At 43.2% G+C, this 25,736-nt stretch overlaps 1 protein-coding gene across 1 annotated transcript; it reads left to right on the top strand.

The window, feature by feature from the left end:
• The first annotated feature begins 237 nt into the window (after window positions 1-237).
• On the top strand, window positions 238-16,209 carry pms1 (PMS1 homolog 1, mismatch repair system component). The gene is made up of 13 exons (XM_076263697.1): window positions 238-502; window positions 855-998; window positions 1,832-2,014; window positions 2,110-2,212; window positions 2,296-2,459; window positions 4,192-4,308; window positions 8,170-8,292; window positions 8,715-8,849; window positions 8,976-9,799; window positions 12,973-13,455; window positions 13,641-13,771; window positions 15,317-15,477; window positions 15,901-16,209. Exons 2-13 carry the CDS (start codon window positions 867-869, stop codon window positions 16,093-16,095), a joined length of 2,751 nt encoding a protein of 916 aa, XP_076119812.1. The 5' UTR covers window positions 238-502; window positions 855-866; the 3' UTR covers window positions 16,096-16,209.
• Window positions 16,210-25,736: the final 9,527 nt, after the last annotated feature.

Genomic DNA, 25,736 nt, shown 5'->3' with positions numbered 1-25,736 from the left:
AAACTTTATTGACTTTTGTTCTATAGCCTTTTTGATAGCTACACTGAAACGCACACTCCTTGCCTTGCGTGTTTTGTTCAACCATATGCAGATTTTTTAGTATTATTTTGTACTATGTTTTTTTAAGAAAACATAGGACTGCTATTTTGACATGTCTTGTAAAGACCTTAACGGAAGTACTTATTCCGCGCTAGTGTTTTGATTTTGCCGCGACCCAGCTAGCGTATGAGCGTGACAGCGGTGCTAGCTGGTACTATCAACTTGACTAGAATGTTATAGAAGAACAAATTGCAAATAGGCCTACACAGAAGCCGCGAATGTTACTGTAATAAGCATTAGCTTTTTCTCTCATCAAGCAGAATATCGCATTTTAAATAAGATAAAATCTGGTGTCGACGTTAACCTACGATTTAAATTAAACCTGTTTGGATAAGTACTGTATGTTCGTTTCAACCTAATCATCACCATCATCACTAAGTTGCTAACCTTAGATGACTGTCAGGTAGGTAAAACGCAATTTCGTGTTGTGTAATTTACTTGACCAGCATTTGGTTAACATCAGATAACTAGAAACAACGTTGACAGCTATACTGAGTAACTGTAGGAAGGGGGATTATGGAATATGAATGTGTTGAATGTTGATTTAAGGCTATAACGTTAGCAGTTTAGTTGACTGCTAGTTGCGAGCTAGCCCTTGCTGATGCTGATGAGAATGCTCGAACCTCCCGCCAGATACTCACTGCAAGTTGGCATTACGTCATGGCTCATTTGCACTGCAGAATAGGTCTAACTTTATTATATGTGCGTCAAAGTAAGTCATAATTGTGTGTTAACGTATGGTAATGTTATTCCAGGTGTGCGACACAATGAAGCAACTTCCAGCAGAGACAGTCCGCTTGCTGTCAAGTTCTCAAGTCATTACATCTATTGTGAGTGTCGTCAAGGAGCTGATTGAGAACTCACTGGATGCAGGTTCAACAAGCATCGACGTTAAACTGGTAATGATACAAGCATTCACAACCATCCAAAACACTTTTTCACTGGTGTCACTTTAGGCTGAAATTGGTTCTTAGCAAGGGTTCTCATTTTCTTTAGTTCCAAGCCAAGGATCCCTTTTGGGGTAGACAATGTTCTGAGGACCCCCTCATAATCATAAGAATTAAGCATGCCATTTGTATTCTCTGAAGTTGTGGCCAGGTCCAGTGGTTTAGAGCAGTGGATCTCAAAGTAGGGTCTGCGACCTATAGCCAAGGGGTTCCGCTTGTGCTACATAAATAAATCACTGTACAGCCCTGCATATTAACATTTAAGAGAAACTTCACTCAGGTCATGATGAACCATTCCTACTCCTGCTTATTTGCTAGCTGATGAATGTGTAATGTAAATGTTTGAGTCAGTCCATGTTGTCCAGTGATGCAAAATCCAAAATTGACAAAAGACCTTCCAGAAAACACGGGATAGTGGACTTGGCCACAACTTCAGAGAATACCAATGCATGCTTAATTGTTATGATTATGAGGGGTCCTCAGAAAATGTTCTCCCCCAAAAGGTGTCCCTCTGGTTTAAGTTTAGTTTACCCGTGCCGTTTTTCTAAAAATCTAGCTTTGCCTATAACGTTAGAGGTATTGTTATTTTAAGCTATTATGAGTCCTGGTAAAACTTTAAAGAATTGATTACTGATATAGGCTCAAACTTTTTTTCAGGTGTAGTAACGTGATAACTAAGGTGGAGTGTGATTGTAGTTCTGTTGTATTATTATTTGACATGTAGACTGTTTTCAGATGTCAGAACTTGTCTTTTAAACTTAATAACTGACTTGTTCGATTCATAGGAAAATTATGGACTGGATCGCATTGAGGTGAGAGATAATGGTTCAGGGATCAAAGCTGCTGACACGACAGTCATGGCAGTGAAACACTATACCTCAAAGATCTCCAGCCACGATGACCTCATGCACCTGGAGACGTATGGATTCAGAGGAGAGGCGCTTGGATCCATATGTGCTGTGTCAGAGGTGAGGAGGCAGCTTTCTTTGATCTCAGATGTGTGTTATTTTAACAGATTTTATTTGATTTTGCCATTGATGGACTCACTGGATCTGTCAATCAGGTTGTTGTTACAACCAAGACAGCAGAGGAGGACTTCAGCACGCAATATACACTGAACCTCACAGGGCATATCGTCTCCCAGAAGCCATCACATCTTGGCCAAGGTCAGCAGGGAATTTAGTCCATAGTTATTAGCAGCACTGACAGTGTCATACATTTAATGACATCGCTTCTCCCTCCACTTCAGGGACAACCGTGTGTGCTCTTAAACTGTTTAAGAACCTCCCCGTGAGAAGACAGTACTACTCAAACACAAAGAAATGCAAAGAGGAGCTGAAGAAAGTCCAGGATCTGCTCATGGCCTATGCTGTGGTCAAGCCTGAGCTGAGAATAACCTTCGCTCACAACAAGGTAGGATGGCACACATGCCACATGTCAGCTCTTTTCACCTGTCTGAGTTGTTTACACCCCTGATTGTGTGGAGCATCTGAGCTCGCCATGTTATAGACATCTGTGGAAATATATTTCAGTGTGTGGTCAAACTGTGGGCCACCAGGTGTCTCTGTGAGTCCACAAATGGCTTCATAGATTGAATGCTGGGATCTTGACACAACATAGAATCAACTGCTGCAAGATGTGTCAGACTATATAGCAACATGGTTGGTTCCCATCTATTTGGAGATTTTGAGATTGAGAGTTTCTGTGCATCAATCTTCCTCTTCATGCTCATCATAATCTTGTCTCCCATGGGTGTAAGAGACTGACATGGTTAGCATCAGAAGATTGGGCGCACCTTTGCATATTTGTCTAGTATTGTCAACCTCTGAAAAAGATCTTTTGAGAGTGGTGTAAGGAATAGACCTTCAGAGCAATCTAATATAACACACAGACTGTCCACGTGCCAAGACATAGTTTGAAACCTGACCAGCACCTGCAGAGACATGGAATTTTTCCACCATTAATCACGGCTTTCCAGGAAGGAGAGCGTTAAGACGTGAATCTACGGAGGAGAGTTCGCCCCCTCTGGGAATTGGCCTCGCGGGCTCTCGGTGTTCCCTAATTCGATCAGCACGCGTGCGAACTTCCCTCTTCAGCATGTAGCCCAATAGACCATCACTCCTGCTGTTGGGCTGGCTTGCCGGAAGTTTACCCTTAAATACCTGACAGTTTTTCCTCGCTATACTCCAAACAGCACAAGAGCAACTGTGAATGCAGCAATGTTGTTGTGTGCACTTTCTCTGTGCATGTGTTTTGCCAGCCCATGGACTGCAGGGGCATAGGTAGGTAAAGCTATGGGAGATATTTGGAAGGGCGAGAGTGCCAGGCCTAAGTGCACTCTGATGAAATGAAATCCTTTTTCGTTTAATTCATTCGTTCATCATAGGGGAGGAGCACGCCTGCTTTTTGTCCCATCAGCACTTGCAGCCGTATCCCGTATCACGAACTTTGCACTTTGTCTCCCACTCAGATTTCATGGGTTCTCCTAGGGCTGTTTACTAGAGTGATCTCTTTACTGCTACCAAATTGTATGTTTCATAGCAGAGGTGTGTGCTGCAAACAGCACGCACCCAGAAATCCACACCCGGGAAGTGCTTACTGGTGGAAAAGCGAACATGAAGCAAAGCCACAGGTGTCAATATGTGCATCCTGTTTTCAAATGAACTAGTTGCACATACACACACACACACACACACACACACACACACACACACACACACACACACACCCCAAACATGTCACCTTACCTTACTTTTGTGATATCCTGCTAACAAGCATGAGGATATTAGCAATAAGTCAAAAGTTAAAGATTCAGGTGTAAATGTCTAATTAACTTTGAGTTGAGCTGTCTTCTTTTGCAAAATCATTGCAACAGTTCTGCATGAACAAGGCTTGTTTTGTGATCTCACAGAAATGTCATTCTCTCTGTTCCTTATGATTTCATTTAAATCCCCAGACCATCCACAATGCAGGCAGTGTCATTTTTGCCTGCTCTTATGCCCATTAAAATGACTCGAGAGGGTAATTTCTCCATTGAGGATATCTGATTAGTGATGAGTATCTGTTTGTGGGCACATTATCCCACAGGTGCTCCTATTTTAGGATGGGAGAAAATAACTTGACCTGTTTTACCATGTTGTTTCAGGTCGTGGTTTGGCAGAAGTCCAGGGTGTCGGATCACCGAGCGGCCCTCATGGCTGTGATTGGAGCGGCTCTCATGGCCAACATGTTCCCACTCCAACATCGCCAGGAGCATCCAGAGGTCAGTAAAGTGCTAAGGAAATCCAGGCATATTTGTTTGATATGGCCCGCACATAATGGGACCGGAATTCCTAAAATTCTTATAGTGGATGCATAGAAAGTACAGTACTGAACATTAGACTAGAGGTTTACTGAGCCCCTGAGTTTTGTACACATTCCTCTACAGGTCAGTGTGCACTGCATAGTGACTGAGATGGGGCTTAGGCCATGGACTACATCATAAACAGCATGCCATTTAATGCTGCTGCTGCTGCTAATGATTTGCAACGTTATTTGAAACCATTCCAAGTAAGCTGTAGGTGAAGCCTGGACATACTATTGAAACATCCTTGGCTGCATGACAATTTGCTAAATTCAAGGCCTGTGTTCAATGTAATGCTTTAACAGTTTTCTCTGTCCCTGGAGTGCTGTTTCCTCTTATTTCCCTTGAAGTGCATTCCACGGCGATTACTTTTACATGACTGACTCAGCGTTTTCTTGCCGTTGCCCTCAGTGTAAAAGTTGTAGGAACCTCACCGCAGGCTGAAGTCCCGTGGAGGGTCTGCTCGGATTAGGATGGAGAGCATCACCTCGACCGTTCCAGAAGTTTCCCGTCACCCTGCAGCATTCTGCACGCGGGGCGTAGTAATCAGTGCAATGTGCATTCTTATTAATGCACAGTAGATATTCACAAATGAGGAGAATGCCATTACTATTATCTTTGAAAAATGAATGAACTGGTAATAGCAAATGGCTAATATTGTCAATTTTTTTTTATAATATTGATCTTTTTAGACTCATGGTCTCTTGTTACAATCAAGTTATGATTGTGTGTGCATTGTGCACACTATGCACAACATTCTTTATCTTGTCGTGTAGTCCATTAGGCAAAAAGAGAGGATTTAAACAGTCTGGCACGGGTGCCTATGAAATTGGATCGGTATTGTGGACTGTTGGCCATGTGACAGAATACGTCAAAAGCCCGCACGGCGAGTTAGAGAGGATGGCACGGCTTGCCACGCATGCGGCCAGAGCGCATCAGAGGGACATGACTGGCCTTCACTGGCATCGAGCCACACCCCACACTGAGCTGGCACCAATTATTCTTCCAGAAGATTCCGAGTGCACGCAGCAGACCCCAGAGCGCATGTTTGGCCACATGCTGCCGTATATGCGCAGGTCCGTTATTGTGCAAGGGCAAAATGGCTGAAAGCGGGGACTGTTCAGCGGGGACTGTTCAATCTGTTAGAAGGAGGCCAGTTAAATTTTTTTGTCTTTTTTTTCCTGTCCTTTTCCCACACTTTTCCCCCATTCATTCACATATGAAGGGAGGAATGTCTTTCTTCGTGCTCAAGGAAGAGGCAGTGGAGTGATAGTAATTGAGTGCTGGAAGGAATGCCAGTGCTTGGTCTCGGCAGGTGTAGTGTGCTTTCTACCAGCACATATATTCCCTTGGACACACATTTCCCCTTTGCCTCACCCCTCTATACATTGTTTGTTGTTGAGATTGGAGTTGTTTGTTTTCTCAAGTCAAGGCCAGCATCATTGACTTGACTTTTCATCCCTTCAGCAGTGGACGATCTCCCCGCGTGCCTATTTCCCTCACCAGACCTTAGTGACCACTGAGTGGAGGAAGTGTTCCTTTAGTCAGAGGATGCATGAGCTGTGGATCTCTGGAACAATGTGTGCTGAAGTTTGACACCTACTTTAGCAGTTGGCCAGGCTTCAGCCCTCAGCATGAACTCAGCTCGTGCATACAGCGCCGCTCCGCTCCAGCCCTTCAGCAGTGACATTGCTTTTGACACGGCTATCATAGTTCTCATGGACTCATTTGGTGATCATGAGTTTCAAGGCAAATGAGAGATGGGTTACAAACGCTAAATAATGCAAAGGGAGTAGTTAACACATGCATTGATTAATGCTTATTCCATATGGGCATGCAATTAAGCGCTTATGAACAATATTAATTATGGATTAACAAATAATATATTTGTCCCATATTCATTAGTTTAATGTGGCTTTATAATGAAATCACTTCATCACAGCATTTCTGTCAAGTGAAGCATTATTCTTGCTTCATGCTTTCCTAAGTGAGAAAGATGGGTGCCAACATTTACACCCAGTTATGTAATTTCAGTTAATGGATGTAAGGTTGTTAGGTAGATTTAGCTCATTCTAAAACTACCTAAATTCTAAATTAGAATTGAATTATATAAGCACATTGACCTTGTAAAACATTTGTTTTTAAACAAATCATAGACAGCTGCCCCTAAATGATTTTTCGTGGAAAAAGTGTCACTAATTGCAAGCAATCAATGAAAGTCAGCTCAACTACTGTACTACTGTGTGTGTATCAGTGATTTTGGAAATCATTATGTGAATCATACAGTCTGATCACCCATACTATACTATACTATACTATACTATACTATACTATACTATACTATACTCTACTCTACTCTACTCTACTATCCTATACTATATTATACTATACTATACTGTTGGGTCTCCTATAGGGAGGCTGTATTGTATACATAACTAGAGCTGCGTTTGGCCGCGTCTCCGGAGAAGGATGCCAGAGGAGGATGCATATCGGCCCCCTATTAATAAATTCTTAGAATGTCCACAATAGAGGGGGAGGGAGAGAGTGAGATGCTAATTTATGGTATGATATTTCATGGCTGCAGATGTCTGTTTGAGCAATCAGTCATTAGCCGGTGAGCTGCTCTCCCGTCAGCTCCCACACCATGCCAAAACATGGCTCTCCCCCGCACCTCCTGGAAACGACACGTGAGCCGGGGCTTGGGCGGCCCAGGAGCACGGGAGCCTTCGCAGGGAGGTCAATGGGGAAAGGTGTTCTTCCCATCAGCCCTGCTGCGTTTCATTAAACTAGGTCGTCCTGTGCGGACTACCTGATCTGCTTCCGTTGCTATGCAAAGACATTGCAAAATCTGTCCTGTCTTTTGTTTTTTGCTCGTCACTTTAGATTTTCATTCACTGATTGATTCGTTTTTTCGTATGTTTATGCTTGCATGCATCCATTACTAACTGAAATGCCAATGTGAATGTTTTGGCGTAGGGGGGTGTGGAGGGGGCACTTGTGTTAACCATCTGCATGGTCAGCCGTGCTGAGAAACAGCTCGAGAGTAGTGCTTGTTCAGCAACACAAAGTGGGTTTAGTAGCAAACATTACGACCTATGTGGCCCATTAGGTCTTGGGGTGAACTGTCTGTGGAATAATAGGCCTCATTCAGAGCCTCATTTTCAGGGCTTAGGATCACCTTTGCTGCTCTAATTGACATATGTCGTAATGGCAAACTGTATGTAACGCAACACTGGTATTGTGAAAGTCACAATCACAGCAATTAGAGACTTTGTCAAAGCTTCCAATTAAAATGTCCCTTGGCCCTCCGCCTGCTGCGCTTGTTAATTCAAAATTGTACCCAAAGTTTACAGCGTAAGGGAGCGCTCTGAGTAATTTGTAGCCATTTTGTGTTTTGGGCATGTACTGGTGTGTACAACCCAGCGCCAACAGAAACTGTTTTCATTTCACATCTTAGCAGCCTGGGCCCATGGTGCAGTAAAACCGTGTCAAATCTGTTATGATTGTTCACCAAGAATGTGATTTGTTGCTAAATTGGTGAAATGGGTAAACAAACAACGAGTCATTTGTTTGTTTTGAGGAAATCTTATGTGTGTCGTTACACACCTTGGTTATTTCTATTTTTAGTACAGCATGTGTTTCAATCTGAGAACTGTTGTACCTCTTAATGAATAATAAATTATTGGATCTCAGTTCGTTTAAATGATCCCAGATGAAAGGACTCATGCCAGTTTAATTTGTCAGTGTAGGCCTTTACTTGTATGCTTTTTTTTAAAACAGATTTCAATCGAGGGATTTTTCCCAAAGCCAGACTCTGACTATGCCTCAGCAAGCTCCAGTAATCCGGACAGAACTTTTGTCTTTGTAAATAACCGTCCAGTTCATCACAAAGACATTATGAAGGTATGATGAATTAGTAATTTGTTATTACAATCAAAAACTGCAATATTGGGATTCCCACATGTTTTGTTGTACACCAGTGTCACTGATTGTTTAGTATTAAGGTACATATTCATTCTTACAAAACTTGCAATTTTTCTCAAGATTACACATAATATTTCATGTACATGTTCATTCTCTGGTTAAGCAGCCCAAAGTTTAATGGGTGAATGTATCAAAAGGTAATATAAAAAAAATTGCAATTGTTGTAGAACTTATTCAGAACAATGACTGCTGAGCAACAATCTACAACAGTCCTTCCTTACTTACTGAACTGGGATTACATTAAGAACCATTGCTTAAGTTTTTCCTAATTTCATTGATTTTCATCATACATTTTTATTGACTTATTGTAATAAGCTGATCTCTCTTATTGACATTCACAGCTGGTTAAGCAGTTCTGTAGTAGAGATCCGTCTTGCCGTCGCTACCCTATCCTAATGATGAACATTATGGTCCCTTCATCCGCGGTTGATGTCAACCTCACTCCTGACAAAACTCAAGTTATGCTTCAAAACAAGGTGAAATGTTGGCTGTCAAATGTGTACATTATTTAGCATAGCTTATCTTTGTTCATTTAAATGATCAATATTTTCACACGTAATGTGCAGTACAATGAGCAGACCATTTTCTTTTGCTTTTCCTAGGAAGCAGTGTTGGCTGCTGTGGAGTCCATGTTGGGTTCACTCTACGGTCCTTTGGCAGACGCTGAAGGCTCTGTCAGCTGTGAGGTGACAGGAGATGGCTCAGCCTCTGGGGCCTTAGCAACACACCAGCAGCTTCCTGGTAACACACGGACTAATGATGCTGATGCACAGGATGTACTCAGTCACAACGCTGCGGTCTCGCCTCAAACCCCGTTAGACTGCTCTGACGTAGATTTGTTCAGAACTATCGCAACAAAGACAGGTGATCCAGCCAGTAACACATCTTTAAACCAGACCAGCTCTTCATCTTCATCAGAGGACTGGATAATCAATAAGAGCTTGTTTGACTTGAGTCACGTCAACGGTTCCTTGCTAGATGACGACTGTTTAAGCACAGGGGACACAAAAGATGGTGGGAAGGAGAGTGCTGACTTGTTTGCGGTCACACCCAGTGCAGACTGCAGCATCTCTGCAGAGAGCTGGAGCAGGGGCCGGGGCCTGACGGATCCGGTCACCGGTGGTTGTTTGGAGCCCGTGAAGCTGCACGTCCCATCCGAGCCCCGGGGAGTCCCAGAAACCATAGACAAATGCAGGAGTAGCCCGTCCAAGAAGCTGTCAAATGTCATTGTGGCCAGAATGCCCAAGCCAACGGCCTACGAACTGATCGGCTCCCGCCCCGTGCGTCAGCCCCTGTCTGCCCGTGCCCTGTTCGAGCGGGATTGCAGAGTGTCCATCCTTCAGGAGGACCCAGGAGCCGGTGTGCAGGATGTCACCACTGCTGTTAAAGAGAGATGGGAAAGCCTTGGGGAGGAAGACAGGAAGAAGTGAGTTTCCAGACCTTCACCCTTGAAGCAGCAGTTTCCAGTTGTTGTGATTCATTTGGTTAAAAAAATCGACCTGCCACTTGCATGTATAAAATACGACGTGGAAAATCCTCCTGGCCTGTTCGTGTTGCTACCCAGATGGAGAATTGTTGATTTGAAACTATGTTTTCATTTTCCAGGCAACTGTGTTTGATTACTTGGTGAGATGGTCAATATTTTCCACTGTAAATGGAAGGTCCTGCAAAATACCTCTCTATTTTCCAAAGTATGTTATGTATTTATAGCACCAGAAGGTTGTTGTGCGTGACATGACAACAAAGGTGATATTAACTCCAAAATGATGTATAACTGTGAATTTCATACGGTTGAAAATTCACTTGACAGTTTTCTAATCAGTCATTCGTCGGATATTTCCACTTTTTTGATGGATTGACCTGTATTTTCTTGGCTGTTGCTAACTAAACACCAGATATAGCCCAGTAAAAGGAGCAATACACATGGTTGTCTCTGTGGAATGGAATCTAACCATTACCCCTTCCTAGGGAGTGGTCAACTCCCCCCAAGTAAATTGCAGATACGTACTTCATACCTATTTAGAGTAATTGAAAGGATGGAAAAAGTGTATCACTGGTGTTGCTGGTCGCACTTAAGGATGGTTGAGCTTATGGAAAAAGACATCTGTTTAGAATCCCCCTGTGTGTTGGTGTTGAAGTAAGGCTACGCAAATATGGGATATATTTTGCCACCCCTGTTAAGTTGCACGGCACTTCTAGGAATCCCTTTTACGTGAAATCATGTAACATGTGCCTGTAGTTATATATCACAGCCTCGTTTTTTTTCACCACCTTTCTCAGTCTTTATTTTGTATGTGATGCATGTGTGTGTGAATGCATGCGCACACTCCTTGTCATGGTCAGATACCGCAATAAAAAAAATCTGGCCTTACTCCAGCAACGCTATATGAACTTGGTACTCTTCCAAAGTACCCACACCAAGGGAGCATTGCATTCTTATTGCTTGGTTTATGTGTGTTTGATCCTCGTTATGAATTCCAGGCTTGCAATACAAACAGCGCTCCCCACATGGCCTTTCACACAAGTGTGCAAAGGAAAGTTGTTCTAAGCATGGGCAGGAGTTGAGAAGATTTGTAGCTTGCTTTCCATTGTGCTTCATCCACTGTGTGGACTACTGTTATTGTCTTGAGCCGTCACTGTCCCTGTGTCTGCTTAACTTAAAGCACTCTCTGTATGAATGGATTGATTTTAATTCTCAGTGTGAGCAAAATCCTGTTTTAAGCAGCACACCATTACCCAAAGATTTAGTTCCCCCAGATTCTAGGTGAGAATGGTTGGGCGCAATACTGGTGGGCTTGTGCTGTTGGCTTAATTGACGCTATGCAGGTATTTCTAGAATTTGCATTGTATTTGCAATTTCGAATGTGGTCATGCGAGCCACTACTGCCAATGTGATGTGATTTTTGCCGTAAGACCTTGTGCTACTTTTGTTCATCATTGCATGTGTGGCCTTTTATCTGCAAGTCCTTCATGATTAACATATCACCTTCAGTGCATTTCCCTTTTAAACTATTTCAAATCAGAACTTCCTGTTCAGGACATGAGGTAACATGAAATATTGGAGCTAAATTATTTTTAACTGAAGAATGTAGCAATGGTGCATGATCTAGATAGCAGTTTTGCTGGAAGGACAAACCTTGTCTAATGTTAGTGTTAGTCTAATTCTCCCTGTAGTTTATTAAACATCAGCCTCTAGCCAATGTAGTTTTTGTAGGGTTATACAGGAAACTAACAGTTTATTGTCACATAACTGAAAAGGCTTATGTTTTGCAGCTTTTCGGACTTTTACCCAGCAGCTATGAGAAGCTGGTTATCAGCCGTTTCACAATATTAATGTCCTCAAATAGCATACCTTTCTTTAACATGTGGTGTTTCCCAAGGTTAAATTCTAGGGTCGCTGATAATTCAGATTTAAGTGTACACTTGCCTTCATACATAAAGAATTTGGCATAAAATAGAAAACTTTAATGTCTGTGAAAACTATAAATGCCTCTCCTTGAGAAATGTCCTCCCATTCCCAATATGTTGAGCATTATGTTTGTAACTTCACTGAGAAATTGAATGCAGATCTCTGAACTTGCAGGCTTTCAGTTCTGCAGAAGCACATCCACCTATGTGGTGTGGTACTTATGGTGCAGAAGCACATCCACCTATGTGGTGTGGTACGTATGGTGCAGAAGCACATCCACCTATGTGGTCTGGTACTTATGGTGCAGAAGCACATCCACCTATGTGGTGTGGTACGTATGGTGCAGAAGCACATCCACCTATGTGGTGTGGTACTTATAGTGCAGAAGCACATCCACCTATGTGGTGTGGTCTGTATGGTGCAGAAGCACATCCACCTATGTGGTGTGGTCTGTATGGTGCAGAAGCACATCCACCTATGTGGTGTGGTACGTATGGTGCAGAAGCACATCCACCTATGTGGTGTGGTACGTATGGTGCAGAAGCACATCCACCTATTTGGTGTGGTACTTATAGTGCAGAAGCACATCCACCTATGTGGTGTGGTACGTATGGTGCAGAAGCACATCCACCTATGTGGTGTGGTACTTATAGTGCAGAAGCACATCCACCTATGTGGTGTGGTACGTATGGTGCAGAAGCACATCCACCTATGTGGTGGGGTATGTATGGTGCAGATGTTACGTGATGGCAGAGTGAAGCGCCTTCCGTCGGAAGTTCAGAATTGCATTGCAGGGATTTAGTGTAAGCTGTCTCTCCACTTACTCCCCCACCCCCATCTGGTCACAGGTAGCAGATGGTTTTTATCTTGCCAGTTTCGGCACGTTTTTTTATGCAGTGATTTATAGCCACTCCCAAAGTGCCACTTAGATTCACTAAAGGAAATGAAATCAAGGTTCCTTATGTGAATTGAGCATATTTAATTAGTCACAACTGCTGACCTCCTCAGTAAACCAGACTCCACTAGGCCTGCAGAGTAATTGGTTCTCGATGTTCATACCTGAAGCAGAAAAAGCAGATACTCAGTGGAGCACTTGCCTTATTAATTGGTATAAAACCAACTGTCTGCGTATTTCATAATAGGAAGTGAACAGGATAACTCATCCCCATGCCTTTTGCCTGTTATTGCAGGTATGAGGAGAAAGCCAAAAAGGCTGTCGACGTATACAACCTACAAAAACTGCGTGCCGAAGAGGGGCAGACGCCGGCTAGAGATGGCAAACGGCTGCAGTCAGCAGTGGACTCCCCGGTCAGCAAGCCCCAAGGCCTGAAGCGCAAGGCTCCGCTCTCCAACCAGCAGCTCCTTGACAAACTCTTCTCCTCTCAGCCGGTGAAAAAAAGTGCCCCAGCAAAGGTCTCCAAGCCCCTCCCGTTCTGCCTAGCTGCCCTCAAGCGCAGGCTTAACCTCCTGTCGTCCCAGAGTGGCTCCGGCCCACAGGGCCTCAGGCTTGTAAACCGCTTGGCTTCTCACTGCGCCTGGGTCGTTTTATGTGGCAGGGAGCTCATGTTGTTAAATCCATTTCGGGTGGAGGAGGCCTTGCTGTTTAAAAGACTTCTGGAGAATAATATACTTCCAGCAGCGTGCCTGCAGACCCCTATACAGTTAACAGATGGGTAACGTATCACTCAAGTTTCCCACCTAACAGTGGAATATGTGGAAAGTGATTAATTCATATTTTGAAATCTTAGTACTTAACAGTCATAGCTGTTTCTTTTCTGACACTGACACACCAAAGACATGTGTCTTATGTAAAAATACACTGATATGAAATTAAATGCTGTGCTCTGTCCTTTGCCAGTGTGCTGGGTGGATCAGAGTGCATGGATGTCCTCTATGACATGAGGAAAGGACAACAAGAGCTGAACGGTACAACCTACTTCTCTGATCCCAGGCTAGTGGCAAACGGATTTCAGATCAGGCTCTCTCCAGGTATGTTACGAGACAATTCCCTTCAGGTTGGAAACTTTTTTTTCCAGACACCAATATTTAAGTATGTTTAAATATTAGATATGGTCTTTATATATTACTTAAAATATACATTCCTATACATCCAATCATGGTATCATGTTAACATGCTATTAACAGTACATGATTTGGGTGACTTTCATTTCTGGCTTTGAGAAGGCCAAGATACACTGACACTGACTGACCTGATTTTCTTTTTTCTTTTTTTCATAATTTACCAGCTTCATTCAGTCATTTCCAGTCATAAGTATTTACCGCAATTTCCCCTGAGAAAATGTGGCGCTGCAATTCCTTAGTTCATGCTGTTTAAAGGCCTCACAAGTTGTCTAATTTGATTTGACAAAGGTTGGGCACATTGGGACTTCATTAATTGCACAGTTCACAAATAATTTTGCAATGTCAAACATCACCGCCTGAATAACAGGATTAAGGTCAATTGCTTCTGACAGTGCTGCTGTGACAGTGTTTAACAAGCCAGGGCAGAAGAAAACACCATATTTCCAACCTATGGAACAGCATGTATGTTTGTATTGACGATGGCGAGGCACAAGAGAGCCTGTTATTTGCTATAGAAGTTAGTATTTGTAAGTTGCCCCCACCCTCATGTTGGTGCCCTGCATACCCATTCTGATAGTCTTTGACTACAGCTGTCACCTTTAATTTCTCAGTACAAGAGAATGTGGTCTTGACCATGATTTTGAAATTCTGTTCCCCCTCCCTCTACAACATGTCGTGAGATGGCATGACCTCCTTGCTCCTCAAGGGTCACACGGCACCCCCTGAACCTAACCGTCAGCCCACCGTGAGGTTGGTCCGGTCTGGGCACTTGGGCTGAAAGAGGCTCCCTGCCAGTGTAGTTATCCAGCTCAGTGGGTTTGCACCATGGCGAGGGCAGGAGGGCATGGCCTGCCCATGGGAGGTGGGAGAGATCCAACTAAGATGTTCAACAACATCCAATATTATGTGTGTCACAACAGCGCAGTCAGTGTGCAAAGCCGGCACTGGTGCCTTAGCGTATAACAGTTTTTCCTGTGGATGTATTGGCACTAGTGATTATAGAGATTATATATTGCCAAGAAGGTGAGCTGTATGAGTTGTAAATTGCATAAATATTTTTTTCAGTGTTACATGTAAGCTTGTGTTATTGTGTGTGATGTGATTTGCTTTGGACATAGCATTTCCACTGTGATGCACTAGTCCCATAACACTTTCAAACAGAAGTATCATATATCCACTGGTTTATAATGGCTTTTCTGCTCATTTTCATGTGATGAGATTCCCATGGTGATCCACATGGTCATTAAATTATCTCCTGCAAATCTCTTCCTCTTCATATTTCCTCTGCAGCCTCCCAAGTTATTGTGACCGTTATTTAGTGCGTAATTTGCAGCATGGTTTGTTTGACTTGGTCCCCTACCAGAGGGTGTAAATCACAATATTTATTTATTATCTTTTCCTGGAGATAGCTGTTGTACCTAGAGTATATGAATCCCAGTTTGTATTGGCCAGGCTTGTCATCCACCGAGAGGCACATGGAAGTGGCGAGCATGGCTGATTGCATGCCTTTCTTCGGCATCGCCGACCTGAGGGAAATTTTGACAGCGGTGAAGGATCGACAGGCTGAAACTGTGCGTCAGTGCAGACCGCTGAAAGCCACGCGCTATCTTGAGGTTTGGAATCTCTGATAACTTTGTTTTTTGTTTTGACATAAGAGTGACATGACACTGTTATGACACATGAACCCAAACCCTAATCCTAACCTCTAACCCTAAATCTAACCCAAACCCTAAACCTAACCCTAATCCTAACCCCAAATTGTTATGACAAAAACTGAATGTCACTTAATAACAGAAGCGTTATGTCAGAAAGTTTATGACTTGTTTATGACACGTTCATGACAGTGTCATGTCACTTAATCCAGTACTCTTGTTAAAGGTGCCGTGCGTGATCGTAATCCAGTACTCTTGTCAAATTCAGAATGTTCTCCTCATCATCCTCAAGCTTTCTGTTTAGCGTATGCACTCAAAAAAACTCAGGCATGTTTTATTTTTATTTTTATTCGGATATTTTTCTTTGTTCTGTGTGTGTTGAAGGGGGAAGCCGTGCGGATGGTCAGACAGCTGCCCTTAAATCAATCTCGAGATGATGTAGAGAACACACTAAGTCGAATGCGAGAACAGCTTGGAGAAGAAGCCCAGTCCTGCATCCATGGACGGCCATTTTTCCATCTCTTGTCCAAAGTCCCTGAGACGGACGAGGAGGCTCTTGTGACCCTGTCCAACACATGATGACATCATTTTAAATAATATATGGAGATTAGTTTAATAAATTAGCCTTATTTGTGTTGTTTTCTCTATAGAATTTGCATAGATTAGTCGTCATAATTTTCAACTCATTAAATTATCAAATAATGCTCATGTTTGAAAAATAAATGTATTTTCACTATTTTTTATGTTCTCATTTAAGATACTTTACTTACTGTTTGTGTTAATCTGACTGTAAATGTCTGATAATCAAATGTATTGTTATGTCAAAATTTCAGCTGTAAGCAAAGTCTTCAAGGCCCCATAATCAATGAGACCATGATGATAAGTAAGGGAGAAAAGCAGTGTTTTGAATATTTCCCTGTTCAATCTCAGACAAGGCCAGACTTAGGCCTGTCATTCCTGGGACTCCCAATAGAGACAGTTATTCAGGTAATTGAGAAGGAACTCATTCTAACCAAACACATTAGGGAAGGTGCTTGAGCCAAGAAAAGTTTAAACCCATGGCCCTGCAGACAAGGCCCAGTTCTCCCATTAGTGTCTACTTCATGTCATCTAGTTTTGGCCTTATTGTAAACACTGTGTTGTATTGTGTGAAATCACAATCACAGAACTACAATCTACTTAAGACTTATTTCATCTATATCCATTGGCAACTAACATTGCTGTCAAGATAAGTAAAGGCATCTATGAGATTCCTTATTTTGTTCTTAAATACTGTACTGTTGTATTGCTCCGAGTCCTAATGCACTTTTTGATGACAGCTAGGCCCACTAACTGTTTTGCCAACTGTTTTGGGCAACTCATTTCACCCAAGATTTACAGCTGATTGTACATGTGATTGTGAACAGACACCAGTGTTATATCATCAGTGTTGTAGTATGCACCTTTGTACAGTTTGGACAGCGTGCGTAGATGAACTGCCCCCAATGTGCTGACGTGTGAAAGCACTGTCCGGAGGGTTGGCGCAATGCCGTCTTGACCGTTGTATATCTATCAGTACATATGATGTACTTATGGTCCAAGTGGAATGGAGATGTCTTGCTGTAAATCAAGGTCAGTTCAGTGGCACGTGGTTGCTGCTTTATGAGTGGCCACAGGTGTCTCACTTCATCACCACTAATCCGCAACATGTGAAAGTTCAAGGCGGTGTCAGAGAGAGGGCTTTCAGTGTCAAAAAGAGAGTTCTTCCTTTGAAATGCATTTGCAGTTGAGAGAAACCTGCACTGTGTAAAGACAAATCCCTTAAGGAATGCTGGTATTTTATGTGTACGTGACTGTGACTCATTCTGTAGTCTATTTTAGTCTTCATTTGAATTTTCTAAATTATCTTGATAAAAATATATTTTTAGAAATAGTACAGTTCTACACTTATTTTGAGACAAGGTTTGAAATATACTAAGTTTGCAAATCACATACATTTTAAACATCTTTAATTGCTGCGAGGTTAAGGTCACAAATTTAACAACTTGCCTTGTTGATTTCTGATTAGAAATAAAAACAAGCAGGAATCAGTGACCCCTCGGCCAAAGCCACTGAACCACAAAATTTAATGTGCTGCGGCTATAAATTGCTGTACCCCTAAAAATCAGCACCTTGAATACCTTGATCACAAAAGTTGGAGCTTGAAGGCTATAAAACGTAATACATTGCAAACTGGTTTGCCAAAAGTGCACAGTCACAGTCAGAACCATCCAATTACCAGTCATAAATAAAGCTCAGATGGGGAGCCATTTTAACTGTTGGTTCCTTACAGGGTTATGGTTTGTGTGCGAGTGCTTTGACCCTCTCCACATGATGCTTGTTTGACTTGGTCTTTGAAATGCAAAGACTTGGTTTAGGCTTTTTCAATATAGTAATGTTAATTTGTATTGTACTACACAGCTTTGACTTCAGACCAAAAAAGTCATGCCAGATTGTTTTGTCAAGATAAAGATTTACCTGTGCTTCATCATCTTTAGGCAATTCACCTTAACATCCCCTAACAAAAGTAATCACTTAGCCACATTGTTTGTTCCTATTTTGAGACTAAATGAATAGATACAGTCTAAATGAGTAGGAACAGACCTGTCATCCCTGATATGAACCACATAATCCTAAACCTTGCCTGCCACTGATGTTCAATCATCAAAATAAACATTATGGCCTAATTCTCATGATTAGATTCATCTGAATTCTTCAGTAACTGTGGCGCCAGTTCATGGGTTTATGAGATGATGATTGACAGGCCTTCTCAGAAGAGGAATTTACCCCTTCAAACCTTGTTTGGAGTGGATTGACATTCGCCTGTCTTCATGTGGCCATTACTTTGCCATTTAACTAGTGGCGAGCAATTAATTCTTCCCCCTCAACTGTCGGACTCTAGGAAACATGTCTGGTCTTAATTATCATTGGTGTGAGAACACGTTTGGCTTTATTGTCAGTGAAGCTGTTGAAGTCTTTGAAACAAATCCCTGGCCTCATTGACCAGAGCGCTGCCCGTGTCACAGCCATGCCCCGTGCGGGGTTAACCAGCTCTGCAGAATGCCTTTTGAATGCAGGCATCAATTAGAAGTTATGGTTTCCATCTTCCAAGTTGACATCCCCTTCCTTTGAAGCCCAGGTTGACCTTTCAGAGAGGAAATTGCAATGACTGCTGAGTAGGTGTTGACAATAGCCTTTAGACCTCATCATGATCATGTTTTATTCTCCGCAAGTGTGCACGGACAGCCTCAGAAATGGCTTTTTTTTTCCCAGACCATACTTTTTAATGATGTACCTTAATTTAATCTTGTATTCCAGGGCAAATATCATGTGACACTCGCACTACAAATGCTTTACAGTTCTTTGGTTTGGAGCATTAGTCATTTCACAGTCTGCTCAAAGACAAACATATGCTCCATGCAGAGTGTGTGTGATGGATGGCCTAACGGGGGGCATAAATATAAAGTGATTGAGTAACTGCGCCCAGAGGAACCGGCCCTAATGGAGAGTTTGGCCTGTGCCCACCGCCAGTCAGGCAGAGAGAGGGAGGGCGGCGCAGAGAGGGAGAGCAGGGGAGTGAAATGGATCAGGTGGAGGCTTCTGGGACAGTCCCAGGGGCAGGGCTCCGCAGGACCATTTACGGCAGAGAGAGAGAGATAGAGAGTGTGTGTGTGAGTGAGTATTCCTGCATGTGTCGGTGTGAGTGTGAGTAGGCATGCGTGTGTGTCGATGTGTGTGTGAGTAGGCATGCGTGTGTGCGTGTGTGTGTGTGTATGTGTGTGTGTGAGTATGCCTGAGTATGCCTGCGTGTGTCAGTGTGTGTGCATGTGTGAATACATGTGGATAGAGTGGAGTGGGGGAGGGGGTGTGCCATTTAAAAATTTGTATTGCCAGAATTGGTCCACCTTATGGACCTTAAGTCATTTGATCTCTGCATTCTCATGTGTGTGTGTATATGACTGTTCTATGATCCAGTGCTTTTGTTACTTAAGTGGACAGACATGTCAGAGCAGTGTGTGTGTGTGTGTGTGTGTGTGTGTGTGTGTGTGTGTGTGTGTGTGTGTGTGTGTGTGTGTGTGTGTGTGTGTGTGTGTGTGTGTGTGTGTGTGTGTGTGTGTGTGTGTGTGTGTGTGTGTGTGTGTGTGTGAAGGGCTGTGTGTGTACTTAAACATGTTTGGAGATGAAAATCATAAATGTGGATTGAAATGCAAGTTTGCACTGTCATCTTTACCACGACTGGTGAGCCAACAGGTGGCTGCGATACAGGGTTCATTTGGATTTGATGACTGAATCAAGTTACTCCCACTTGACCACTGCCCAAAAAGTTGCAATCCATGTTGAACGTGGGTTAGTGCCTTAGACTGTAAAGGAAACAAAATAAAGAATAAAAATAAAAAAAAAACAAATGCTTACACCGCTAATCTTTTCCACTTCTGAGATGCCACTGATTGATTTTGCATTCAGCACAATTATTATGTTTTGCACAAGGCTTATCTGTGTTTTACCAACCTTCTCCTGACAGAAAAAAAAAAACCTTACATAATTTCCCGACATCTGGTAAAATGACTCTAAGTGACCTTTTTAACTCGGTGGTCATGCGTTCAAAAGATGACCATCAGCTAATCCTCACTAATCACCGTGATATTCTCCCCCATGCCAGGCACAGCACATATTGCCAGATTCTGCTGCCCTGGCAGTTAGGAGTCGGCCGTGGAGCACACGCTACTTTAATTGAGCTCTCAAATGAGGGTTACGCAGAGGAGTAGGGAACCTTGCCTCCAAATGCCTCTTTAGAGAATTTGCACCCTGTAGCCATGTGAGCCAATCCGCACGCGCCATGGCAGGGCCCGTGTTAACCAAGACGTGTGCTGCGGTTTGACCTTTCCCTGTGCTAACTATAATATTATCATAAGACAGCCTATCGGGTTCCCTCGCATGATTGAATTTGCTGTAGTGTTGAGCAGCAGCCGTGGATACTTTCAGGATAACCTTACACTGTTTTACAGACCACGAGGATGGAGAAATGTGTGTGTGTGTGTGTGTGTGTGTGTGTGAGAGAGAAGAGGAAACTTAGGCTCAAGGTAAATGGAGGGAGAGCTGAGATACTCATTACCGTGCATATCTGAGCGTCTCCTTGAGAGCACTGATCCCCACAGTATCCGTGTGCTCCCTGAAGGCCTACTCAAAAAGAACTCTCTCTCCTACTGCTACTGCTGCTGTACTCCCTGAAGGCCTACTCAAAAAGAACTCTCTCCTACTGCTACTGCTGCTGTGCTCCCTGAAGGCCTACTCAAAGAGAACTCTCTCCTACTGCTACTGCTGCTGTGCTCCCTGAAGGCCTACTCAAAGAGAACTCTCTCTCCTACTGCTGCTGTACTCCCTGAAGGCCTACTCAAAGAGAACTCTCTCTCCTACTGCTGCCGTGCTCCCTGAAGGCCTACTCAAGGGGAACTCTGTCTCAGTCGTAAGTCATCTGCATGCAGGATGGGAGCAAGCTAATTCTGGGCATTAGCACTATGTCAGGGATCTGCGAAACTTTGCGGTTAAAGTGCAAATCTCTGAAGCATTGCCTGCATCCCATACGCAACCATCTGTCGATGACAGACACTTGAGCAGCTGACGTTGACCGAGGGGAAAATACTGGTGTAGCAGTGATGTCCTCCACGTCACTCTCTGTGGGGCTGGGCCAAATGGCCATGCCAGTGGTTCAGTAGTTAGCGGGGCAGCAGGGTTCTTGCCATTGTCAGGGTCCCTAAAGGGCACAGGGGCATACAGTACGTCGGTAGTCAGCTGGCGCGACCGAGATGAGTACTTTCACAAGCACACATGTGCTACATGATATTACAAAGGTTGTTCTCTTGATCACATTGTCAATTTTCTGCCTTTTATTTAGATAGGACAGTGAAGATCGACAGGAAGTGAGTGGGAGAGTGAGATGGGGTGGGATTTGGAAATGACCTCAGGTTGCATTCAAACCTGAGTCCCTGGGGGCACCTGGACCCACACATGGCATGGATCATGGCTGAGTCCCTGGGGGCACCTGCATGGATCATGGCTGTCGCCACTTGCACCACAGTGCCCCCCACACTATCAATTTCAGCCTAAAACCCCTCAATGATTTGTCAGCTCATGTAACCACATCGGCCTGGGTGGATAGATATAACCACTGCCACAATAAGAATACATTTGGTTTCAGGACAAAAGAAGAACGTCTCAGTGTGGATTTAGGCAGTGTGGATGCTGATATGTTAAAGAGTGATCCCCTTTGGTTTTGGAAATCTTATTGTAGCAATATCTTTTCTAAAAGAGCCATGGAGAAAACCACACACACACACAATATTAAATAATCAGCCGAACAGCTGAAGGAGATTGTTAATTTTCTGTTTTATGCTTCAGGATTAATGCTTCTGGTAGGAACTACTTTCGTCATTCTGAGCAGAATTATGATGGTCATATTTGCCAGCCTGGGGTGCACATAGTCGCTTGGTCAAGGTAAATCCCCAACAAAGCCCTGACCAGTTAAAGTGGCCTCCTGCATCTGCCTTCTCCCCAGGCCTGGCCATGCTCTCTACATACTCTGAACACTCGTCCTGTGCGGCCTTCACATTCTTCAGATATTAACAGACTGGGGTGTGAACCCTATTAGCATAGTTACTTTCTCTATGAGATGAATAAATAGGCAATGCTAATCTACAAAACTCAGTTCAGTTTACATGTATATTCAAATGAAATGCCATGTTGATGGATTTTGGAATGATTTTTTTGGTGTAATGTGCTGTACTTGCGCGATGGTGTTTTTTAAGCCCCCTCCGTCGACTAGACTAGAAACTAGAATATAAGACATGTTTTCAGTTATTTCACACTTTTTTGTTAAGTACATAATTCCACATGTGTTCATTAATAGTTTTGATGAATCTACAATGTGAATAGTCTTGAAAATAAAGCAAACACATTGAATGAGAAGGTGTGTCCGAACTTTTGGCCTGTACTGTATATGCATCATGTTATGTTAGGTTTACCTCTTAAATAATTATATTGATGCAGACCTAGAATATAGTCACTAATGTTGTGTTGCAGTCATCATTGCCAAATAGTATTTTTCAAATTGAAACACCAGACTGAGCAGTTTTAATAGCTTTTACCCAGAAGAGTTAGACATGATGTAAAGTATCCCCTCTTGGTTCTGGTATTCCACTTGGTGATGTCTGTGATATGACTTTGTGTCAGAAAATATTATAGCTAGACTAATTAACAAGACAAAATGTTGTGTGATGACAAAACCAAAGGTACTGGTTTATCAGATTCTCCAAAGTCATGGCTGAAGATGGATTATGGTTTGGAATATGACAGTAGCTGAATAAAACTGCATGTCACAGGTCCAGATGCGGGGAACAGAAGGCTGAAAAGCCTGCAGGTCAAGACTTTGAGATAATCTATCAGAGAACCATGGTTTTAATTGGAGAGAGCCATGAGTGTAACCTTCTGACTGTCATTAAAAAACTGAAACACTGAATGTCCTATTAAACTGGAAAGACATGAATCCATATGCACTGGGTGAGGGGCACAGCTTTGCTGTCCCTCAACATTGATCATTTCATTCTTGACGTCATAGTCCCACTCCATTCTATTAGCACTAGATTCATTTGAACGCTGTGGGTGGGATGATCCATTATACTTCAGTGGGATTTGTGTGTATGAATGACCTGAGAGGTCTCATAAAACTGGGATGAGGCATCAGATATCATCTGCCTGCAGGTCATCTTTAAAGACATTGTTTGCTCTGCTTCCACACAAAAAGTAAATCTGAGATGGGCTGCTTGTTAATGCAGGTGGAAAGCACAGCAAACAGCATGCCTTTTAGGAACATGATGATTCTGACTAAAATTAAACTTTTTGAAGAACACACTGAGGAACCTTATTGTTTGATTTTAAAAAGATTTTTAGACTTCATTTCAACCTGATTTGTATCAACAGATATCACTATACCTTCCTCTGCCCCTCTCTAGCATTCAGACTGGAGTTGTAGTCAATCCAGAGGAGACACTTTTTCATTTTTTCCAAGTCGTCCAGACTATTTCCGTAGAGGAGCATCTATACTCCATCGCTGTCAGTCATTGTTCCCTTGAGAACATATGGTTTACTGCCTTGTCCTGTTACTGTTTATTTGTTTCTGGATTAGTTATTTACATACCTTGAAATAAAATATGAAGAAAATCATTTAAAAGTCTTCTCTCCCAATATTGCCAGGCCTGGAAACACTAACTTGACGAATGGCATCTGCATTCTACCAGCACTGAAAAAACGGAATTCCACTTTATATTGCATGTCTTAAACAGAACAATCTCTGACGAATCGTCACCCCGTGAACTTCCAGTAGCTTTACGATATAATTAATCACGTTTCTAGTTCCAGAGAGGTCAATACACGTCTGGGAAAAGGTTGCCCATTCCAACACTAAGTGAAAAAACAAGCGCTGGTGAGTAGAAGTCCCAGTATGGGTGCCTTGGATAAATCCATCAGCCTTGATGACAGCTACCTGTCAGCGGCTGCACATCTGCCTGCCCTTGCTCCAGACTCATGTCTTTTATTGATTTTCATTGCTTTCTTTGGCTGCAGCGGGCACAGAGCTTAGGCAAACTTGTCTGCCTGGTTCCCAAATCATGTCCCCCTAGATTATTCAGGCGATTACTGCGTTGCGAAAGGTATGTTGATGATGAACTCGAATGTGTTAAGTAACAGCTGAATTTTCAGTCTGTCTGCTTGTACCAGGTGACAAATTATGACTGTGAAGATGAATGGATGGTCAAGGTGATTGTCAGTGTTCTTTTGGCAGTGTTCATATTGGGGGGGTGGGGGGGGGGATAGGTGCTGGCTTTATTCCTGTCGCCATTTCATTTGTCATTTATGTTTTGAGACAGGAACATTTGAAACTGAAACATTCTCAGCATGATGGCTTAACCCTGCTGTGCAGAAATCACTCTAGCACAAACTCTTGATGGCCGCACCTTACGCCCCCCCCCCCCCACCCCCCCCCCCCCCCCCATGGACTGCAAGCTGTCGAGTCCAGCTGTTTTCTGTCTCAGCATCTCAGAGTGCACGAGCACAACTGTGGCTGCAGATGTTCGACCACACCTGGCAGCTGTTCCCCCCACTCTTCCTGTTGTTGGTGTGGTGTTTCCCCCTCATCTGGAGGGCTACTCTACTCGCCTTGACAAGGCACCCCTATGGCTAGGCGCAGGATGTTGGGAATCCTGGAACGCGGAGATGAGCTGTGTCGGCGCGCCTCTGCCCCTGAGGAGTGCCTCTTCGCCTCTTCCCATTTTCTCACAGTGGCTTCCTCACCTGTCAGTGTGGGAATGTGCTGGCCGGCGCAGGGCAGCGGAGAGACAGGGTGCGGAGCGGAGCGTCCCGTGACAGATGTAACAGCACTCAGTCAGCCACTAGTGTGTTCCTGTTTGTCATACTTTCAGCAGGAAAGAAGATGCTTAAGAAAACACATCAATCATGTGGGCTGAAAAAAGGGACTGGAGGTAAATCTTAGTGGGGGCTCCGTGGCTTGTTCTCTTCAGTGCTGCAGTATGGACATGGAATCTTCCATCTGTCATGTCATATGGACCAGTGGCATCCTTCTACACTATACCAGCTATCTAGGTCTCAGGAATGAAGACTTTCATGAATTGCTTCTTCAGGAAGGACTTTCACTAAAAAGCAAGGCAAAACATACTGACTGATTATAGCTGAATGGCATGAATGAATGAATCTTTAAGTACCAAATACAGTCTAATGAAAACCAAAAAATGACAGAGGACATATTTCAGCCGTAATGGGGAAAGCAATACTATGTCTCTGGGAATTGTAACCCTCTCACTGGTCTATTCACTTCTATGCAGGTCCCACCTGGTCAACATGGCTGCAGTCCAGCTCACAGCAGGAAAGGAAGTGCCTCTCCTACAGCACAGTTCGCCCTCTTCTGGACGGAAGTGAAGGCTTCAATAGGCTGTCATTTTAATTAGCCCTGATTTCAAAACCGTTATGTAAAGAAATTTAGATCATAGGAATTTTAAATAAAAAGTGAAATAGAATTATTGGCCAGAATATTTATATATTTTGAAATCAGGCTCACATGCTTGTAAATGGAATGTGTGAAAATGCCTCTAACCCCAATGTCAACTTGCAATAAACAGTATGATTACACTGTTGGC

Source organism: Alosa pseudoharengus, unplaced genomic scaffold (assembly GCF_046254945.1).
Source record: "Alosa pseudoharengus isolate Yale_2024_CS ecotype anadromous, Long Island Sound unplaced genomic scaffold, YU_APseudo_1.1 YU_APseudo_1.1_scf_3, whole genome shotgun sequence".
NCBI classification, from domain to species: domain Eukaryota; kingdom Metazoa; phylum Chordata; class Actinopteri; order Clupeiformes; family Clupeidae; genus Alosa; species Alosa pseudoharengus.
Note: the sequence above shows the minus strand (reverse complement) of the source record. Positions and strands in the feature narration are given on the sequence as shown.